Below are 8,682 nucleotides of genomic sequence, written 5' to 3'. Positions count from 1 at the left end.
TACGCATTCATTTTAATAAACAACGAAATTAAGAACACCACATTTGTCGTCTCAATAGTTTCGAGATTCTAGCCACTGGCCCTCGGTTGACCGATGATGTGTATGCTATGCCACTGGCCGTTTTTGCGACGTGTATCGGCTGTATGCCGGTGCATCAGTATGCGTGGTTCGTAAAATCATAATGGCGACAATGTCTACCAATATGGTGTCTGATTGTGCTTTATGTCTAGGGTCGGACATGATGAAAATAACAAAGCAGCACAGAGCCGTTATATTTTCAAACCGAATGACTTCCCCATCTTCTAGCAGCATAGATATTTGTTTAGAGGTTGTAAACCGTACATATACAATCGAGTTCGTTAGAATGAAAATGGCGAGCTTGCTCCGGTTGGATGACAGTTATCGTTGCCAATAGTTGAAATTCGTGCTATCTAGTGTCGTTGTCTTTCGTTATTTTGATTGACCATAAGCATCGTTGCTTGAAAAGGTCGCTAATTACCTCTTAGGCTAATTGACTTGTCCTTGTTAACCTTCGCGTTAAAAAGTACGGATGTGAATCACAACCCACCTAATGAGTTAGATAGGTCACCTACCAAAATTACATTAAGTATTAGAGTTACTATGAAGTACGTATTAGCTGGGAACAATGGCGTACCAGCCGGTAGATAGAATTGATCTCAAAACGTGACCTTAGCTCATGAAAGAAAGGCACACAACGCCTTCCCGATTGCTCTCCAGTTTTTCTTAACTTGAAATTTATTATGACTTACTAACTTATTGCTAAGGTAGTATCTACTGGCGGAATTCAGGACAGACGGACAGGGCGATAGCTTTATGCCTCGGTTCTAGGTAAATTTTACGCACCCATGTCCCGAAGACATTGATTCCAAAGTTCTTCATTATGGGAGGAAATAATGTATTGATAAATTGCGACCAAGGGTATTTTTCTTTAATTTGTTACTAGTTGTAAACCTGACATCCCCCATATTAATACACTTCATTTCATAACGTCAAACAGTCTGTCATGCTAAATCATTGCAACTGCAGGAATACAATGGCTCCATTAAACATACACCAACACTCGTCTGTTTTACAGACGAAAAAGGTAGAATCATAACACTGTTGTAATACAACGACGCCAAGCCTATGACAAATATACATATTTCTTGGAAAACAAGAGCTGTCACACAGACAGCGTGCTCGACTATTTTACCGCCTTTTACCCGAATCCGAAGTAAAATAACAAAGAGCCCTTATTTGAAATACATGCAACTTAATCTGACTTTATTGGTAAAGCAGTTTTGAATTTATTGCATCAAGTTTCAATGCAATTTTTCAAGTAGTTGCTGATATATTGAATTATACACCAAAAACCTGAACCTGAATTGAAAGTGGATTAATAAACGTCAAGGGTAACAATTTGTCTAATATGCAAAATAGAGTTTTGTTCCTGCAAAACGTTGGATGCATTGAAACACTTATCTACAGATTCAATGCAATATGCGATGTGTTTGCTGAGATATTGACTTAGACGAGATTAAATGCGATATGTTAACCAAGATGTGATGCCAACGCGGACGCCATGATGAGTAAGAATGGCTCTCATATTTTTCAAGCAAAACACATGAGCTGACAATACCAGAGGACCAACGGACAAACTAGTGTCATTACAAATACCATTGGCAGAATAGAGCTTTAAATAATACTCGTATAAAAAAGTGACACATACATCTTGAGTATTAAAACCTTTTGCTACTTACTGAATATTGCATTTATGGAAAATATCAATTGCTGATTACAAGATTGAAACCATGCACTTTATAGCTTAAAACGTACAAATAACAAATGATTTGTGGGTCCTAAAAGATAAAACGGCGATCAGCAATCGTATCATAAGGTAGAATGTTCGTGTTGTATGCACCTTTCTTTCAATTAAATCATAGTTTCTTCCTTAAAATCCGTTGTTTTCGATATGTTTTCAATAAATTAAAACGTGTATTATTTGTGGTACTCCTTATAGGGGAAAAAGGGTGCATCTTTAAATAATAAATAGTGTAAATGGTTAAACACAAATGTAAAAGATAAATTAAACAAGAGCTGTCAGTAGACAGCGCACTCGACTATTCTCAGTGATTGACAATATAAAATAGTATCCATCCTGGAGGATAAAGAGTGTAAATAAAAAAGGCTTGTTGAATGGTCAATAGTAAGAACATTATAATAAGATAATAGAAATTGAGGCATATTGAGGTAGTATGCAAACTTTAACGTAAGTTCTAAGTAAACAAGACTACGCCGCTTTGACTTAGAATACAATATCGATGTAATAATACCAAGTGTTGTCTCTTTATGTCAAACCTAACTGAAATTATTCGCTACATAAGGTGACTTTGATGCTGCCCTCCCACCAGCCCACCCAAACAATGACGCAAGTCATTCAAATAACTTGTTTTCCCATTATGAAAATGTGGTTAAGAATATACAAATATGCCTTTCAAAGGAAGTTTAAAAAAAAAACCTTAAACAATTAACTTAAGTCAATCAGGGGCCATAACTTGTATTAAGGATATAGAGTTATGTAACCTTATTGGGTGATGGTCCTGAACAATTGTGTGAAGTATTAATTGAATGAAGGGTATAGAAGTTATTAAACAATATCCCAACCTGCCATAAAACTTTAACCTACGTTACATAGTCAATCAGGGGCCATAATTTGTATAAATTATAATATGGAGTTATCTAACCTTATTATATGATGGCTCTGAACATCTGTCTTAAGTATTAAGTCAATTGAATGAATGGTATTGCAGTTTTAAGTGAAAATCCCAACTTGCCCTTAAACTTTAACCTGTCCTAAAACTTTAACCCAAGTCAATCAGGGGTCATAACTTGTATTTAGGATAATATGGAGTAATGTAACCTCATTGTGTTATGGTCCTGAACAACTGTGAGAAGTATTAAGTCAATTGAACAAAGGATATAGAAGTTATTAATAAATATTCCAACTTGCCCTAAAACTTTAACCTAAGTTCCATAGTCAATCAGGGGCAATAATCTGTGTAAAGAATAATATGGATTCATCTGACCTCATCATGTGATGGCCCTGAACAACTGCGTGAAGTATTAAGTCATCTGAATGTATGGTATTGAAATTAAAAGTGAAAATCCCAACTTGCCCTAAAACTTTAACCGGACGCCGATGCCGACGCAGGGGCGATTAGTATAGCCCACCTATTCTTCGAATAGTCGAGCTTAAAAGGGGCATAATATTGTAAATAAGCTTGATACAGTGACATCCTCCTATACACAGGTTGAGATCATGACGGGAACAAGTGTGCAAAGTTTCAAAGCCATATGTCGATGGTCTTTGAAATTATCTGAGGTGGTACGCAAACTTTAACCTAAATTCTAAGTCGAAAAAGGGCCATAATTTTGTCAAATGACTTAATACAGTGACCTCCTCCTGTATACATGTTGGGGGCATGATGGTGAAAAGGCGTGTGAAGTTTCAAAGCCAGATGTCTATGGACTTTGAAAATAATTGAGGTGGTACGCAAACTTTAACGTAAATTTGAAGTCGAAAAAGCGGCAATATATTTTCAAAATGCTTGATAGAGTTACCTCTTCCAGTGTACAGGTTGGGAGCATGATGGTGAACAAGCGTGCAAAGTTTCAAAGCCAGATGTCAATGGACTTTGAAAATATTTGAGGTGGTACGCAAACTATAACGTAAATTCTAAGTAGTAAAAGGGGCATAATTTTGTCAAAATGCTTAATAGAGTTACCTCCTCCAGTGTACAGGTTTGGGGCATGATGGTGAACAAGTGTGCAAAGTTTCAAAGCCGTATGTCAATGGACTTTGCAAATATTTGAGGTGGTACGCAAACTTTAACAAGAGTGGTTACGCCGAGACCCGGGTGACTAGGATAGCTCTCCTTATTCTTCGAATAGTCAAGCTAAAATGCTTACAGTTTATTTTCAATACACATAAGGCATCATGATATGAAATGTGTTAATATATCGAATTTCGCAAGGATAAACTATAGCAATAACCATTAAACGACATAAAAAATTATGTCATCTTTGATGATGAGTCAAGTTGACAAAAACACATATTTTTTGCTATTTTTTAAGGTGCACTCTTACTTCCAAATGGCATTTACCACGATTAATAACATTGTTTTAATATAACAAAAACGATGAATAAATGTCGAAAACAATGGTTGTTATAAACGATGCCGATCTTAATTTAAAATAATGGTGCAGAAAACACGGAATTTCTACCTTATGAGATGGAAGTAGATCACACTATAGCACTCAATAATCATTTAATATTTTTGGGTATCAAGCTATTTAATATACAATTACAATCTGGTCATCCGTAATAAATAATTATCATAAATGCATTATTAAGAAAGAAGTTAAAGGTTCGTCACTCAAAATTATGTTTGTTATACATGTGTATGTATTGATTTTGAATAAGAGTGTCACTTTAAGTATCTTGTCTCTTCAGCTAGAAATCGTTAATTATTTGAAATATTTTTCAAACAATTTTGAATACATTATTATAAGTTTATTTGTAATCCATAGTTTTGGACAATGCGGGGAAGGCTAACTTAATTTTAGGCCTTCATTGCTAAATTCCAGAAAAAAGTGCAAGTGTTTGTTCATGATAAGTGATCAACGTTATAGTTTGTCCAATTAGAAGGCATCATTTCTTATGTTTACCTAAACATTTATTTTAAAAAAATCAGGTGTCAGCAGTTATAGATATTAATCAGGTGATGCGGTAAATATAAATAGTGACTGACCCCATTTAAGGGAACATGTAGTTTACATAATATAATATAGACCACTAAAAAGAATGTTGGTTTGAAAATCATTACTAATTATCTAAAAACAACTTAATACATGCATGGTCGAATTTCGAAATAGAAACACGTGCCAACATGAACCCTTTGTGTGAGACCGACCCTTCAACGGCAAGTACACTTTTACTGATTAAATATTTGGCAATTACAGTAATTTATCAAAACAGTTATTTTTCATATTGAATCAATCTTTGAAAAACCTCAATATTTATATGAAAAACTACAGAAACAATCCTTGAAGTAGAAAGTTTCAACAGACACCCGTTTAATTGCACAGAAATGTTTGAGAATGATAAATCATAAATCTTTTCTCTTTACTTTTGATTTTCTTACATAAAACATTTATTAAATGCAACTTTGATAGTAATACATCATTTTTAAACACATCATAATAACAAATATCAAAAATAATATATTAATATTGAATCAAACCAGAAAAGGTGGTCTATAAAGAAAAGGAATTTACAATAATAAGGTATGAAACCATATATGTATAATTATTGAAGACAAAATATATACATGCATTTGAATGTATATGAACAACACAATGTAATTGCAACATGAACGTATATATCTTCTGTATAATAAAAATACTTTAAAAAAGGAAATATTGGAATCCCTGACAATCACTCAAATACTAACATCAAAAATATTTAACAAAAATATTAATCAGAAAAATAGCTTCAATTGTTTAGCTAAGTTTCCTCATGCGCTTGTGTAGTATTTAACTGAAAATCTGGATTTGAAATATCCCTTACACACTTACAAGGCCTGTAAAAAGGAGAAACACATCATCTCAAGAACACAACAGTTATTTAACACAATTTATGTGGTACCAGAATGAATCTATTTGTGGAAAATAAAATTGACAATGGCAGTCACAGGATACTGTCAAATGACTCCGATTTTGTCTTGTCTGATGAGAAGCAAATGGCTTATAATTGTAATCTTGACCTTTAGGGTGAGCGCTTGAATGATACGGGCAACAGTAACACACAAATGATGTGGGAAACACAGGTCCCCATGCTGATGTATATTAATCTGGAGTTTGATGTAATTCAAATAAGTACAAATGTATGTTATAAAGTATTTCTGTACACAACATTCCATAGATTTGTTAAAACTTCCTCTTAACATCAAAAAGGTAATTTCATGTTATGTCTTTTTCCCATGCATTAGCATGCTTCAATTTACTTGACTGATATTTTAATAAACAATTAATGCTGATTTTTTGTTTGTGTCCAACCATCCTCCTTGTAGTTTGTCATCTAAACCACTGGTATATTTCAGTGTTCATGTGTTTCTGTTTATTACAGGCTAGGCGTTTGTGTAGTAGGCACACAGGATTAGAGTAAGACACACCAGGGGGACTCGGAATCCGTTATTTCCTGACATTTCTCCCCTTGTGAAGCCCGCTGGATTTCCTTAATAATCTGAAAATAAAGAATATATATCTATAATTAAGGTTAATAGTTATGACTTCAATTCAACTATTTCCTAGCAGTTCTCCCATTGGGCAGCCCTCTGGATTTAATTTATTTTCTGAAAGTAAAGACAAATGACTGATTATAGTTAAAACCCCTGACTTTGCATCAACTATTTCCTTGCATTTCCTCCCTTGGGCAGCCCTATGAATTTATTTTATTATCTGAAAATTAAGATCAAATGACTGATTATGGTTAATACCTCTGACTTTGCATCAACTATTTCCTGGCATTTCTCCCCTTGGGCAGCCCTCTGAATTTCTTTTATTATCAGAAAATTAAGATCAAATAACTGATTATGGTTACTACCCCTGACTTTGAATCAACTATTTCCTGGCATTTCTCCCATTGTGCTGCACTCTGGATTCCCCTTATTATCTAAAAATATAAAACACATATCACTTATTATGCTGTATACCCCTGACTTTGAATCTGTAATTTCCAGACATTTCCAAATATAGAAACCAACTTCAACTCAGCACTTTTGGATGCCTTGATAATCTAAAAATAAATAATACATTTCACTATTTGTGATTATTACCATTGGCTTCCAATTAAACACTTTTTGGCAGGGGTTTGGGCCCTTGTGTTGTTGTTCTTAGTATCCTAAATAACCTGAAAATACATAACAGGTACCACTGAACACTGAAGTTGGTTTATACCCAGATGACTTTAATTTGGTGGCATTTTCCATTGCTTGGCTATTTGTTGAATAATTATACAAACAGAGAGTATACATGTTATCCTGGCTTGTAAGCTCAGTAAATAGAGTGTCATTGTATTACTAAATGCAAATTCTCAGTGTATTATTGCATAATTAAATAAAGATTCCTTGAAGTAAAGTTTTTAGGTTTAACTGCTAATTTGATATTAGTATGTGATCTACTTGCAGCGTTGTTAAATGTGAAAATTTCTGACATTGTAAACCATCCATATGCATATTTGGTTGTTTTCGAAGGAAAATGCCTGAGGAGTTCTGTCAGCTGACTTGAAAGCTTTGATGAGTGTGTGGTCTGTTGATGGTGTTTATACATTTAGTTCATCTGAGCTTGTCCCTGAAGTTTTCATTGACGACTGAACATAACTATTTCTGTTTATTCTATATCTGTGAGATTTTATTATTATTATTATCATTATTTATGAACTTACATCTTGTGCTTTGGGGAACCCATATGTCTTGAGTTTTGAGAACACCAGCTGTCCATTAATTGAGACCTCAAATGACTCTGAAAACATAAACAAAGCATTTTTTGAATTTCTCAAGTGTGTTTTGCAGCCAAAACATTAACTAAGTTGTTAATTACAAGATACAAGTTAAAAATGGTTTTATTGAGTAACTATTTAAAAAAATATATGCTAGTATGGTCCAATGAATGACATATTGCTTTGAAAATAACAAGTTAATTTGTACATTAACTCCTCCGACTTTACTCCGGCATTCATACATGAAACTGTAAAACAATGCTCAAAGACACTTACGGTTTCTCCCGACATCTCCAACCACCTCGGTTTCTGGCAACTCTGAGAGGATGTCCTCCATCAGACGCCTAAACCGAGGGAAGTGACCTCAGCTTCCACTGAAAAAACAAACAATACAGCATTTAATATTTTCGAATGAAGTGTTTCAGGCTTGTGCTTTTTAGACAACAAGCTTATCTAACATCTTACAAGCTTATCTTTCAAAATTAAGTGTAAGTAAGATTGTATGCCTGAACCCTATACGCAATCAATACCATGTTGCTATAAAAGCTAGCTTAATAACAGCAAGACTGTTTAAAGTGCAATATATATATATATATATATATATATATATATGGTTGTCAACTTGACACTATAAACAAGTGAAGTAAATCTACCCAACGTCTAGGCTTCATTGTCATACATAATATTGTACATAAAGGAAAAGAAGCCCAATTCCGTTGTAATTATTAAGAACTTTCTTTAAAATCTTGAATATTTATAGCGCGAACATTTCTAAAATAACTTAAATTTAAAAGCTATCATGCGTAGAAATCTTAATGAAGCAGACTTTTTTAATTGTATGAAATAAAAGAAACACATACAACATGATCAAACATTGCTTCAAAGATAAGAAATACAGATAAATTATGTGTTTTGTTTACCAGTATTCAACCTGAACTTTAACCGACGCCATTTTGTTTGTTTTTGGTAAGTCTCGTTTCAGCGGCAGTCAATGGTTTTGTGACTCCTGCAAGTTTTCTTCTATAGACGCAGTGGCGTCCCCTTAAATATATCGAAACAAATACATTTTACATACGGATATATACCGATGCCTAGCTAGATTTACTTGTATGTGTGAGCAGATA

General features: G+C 33.9%; 1 protein-coding gene across 1 annotated transcript; it reads right to left on the bottom strand.

Annotated features, from left to right (window-relative positions):
* Positions 1-5,171: 5,171 nt before the first annotated feature.
* On the bottom strand, positions 5,172-8,541 carry LOC128221903 (migration and invasion enhancer 1-like). The gene is made up of 4 exons (XM_052930556.1): positions 8,479-8,541; positions 7,835-7,932; positions 7,505-7,581; positions 5,172-6,304 (listed from the first exon to the last, which is right to left on the bottom strand). Exons 2-4 carry the CDS (start codon positions 7,893-7,895, stop codon positions 6,218-6,220), a joined length of 225 nt encoding a protein of 74 aa, XP_052786516.1. The 5' UTR covers positions 7,896-7,932; positions 8,479-8,541; the 3' UTR covers positions 5,172-6,217.
* Positions 8,542-8,682: the final 141 nt, after the last annotated feature.

Source organism: Mya arenaria, chromosome 16 (assembly GCF_026914265.1).
Source record: "Mya arenaria isolate MELC-2E11 chromosome 16, ASM2691426v1".
Taxonomy (NCBI): Eukaryota; Metazoa; Mollusca; class Bivalvia; order Myida; family Myidae; genus Mya; species Mya arenaria.
Note: the sequence above shows the minus strand (reverse complement) of the source record. Positions and strands in the feature narration are given on the sequence as shown.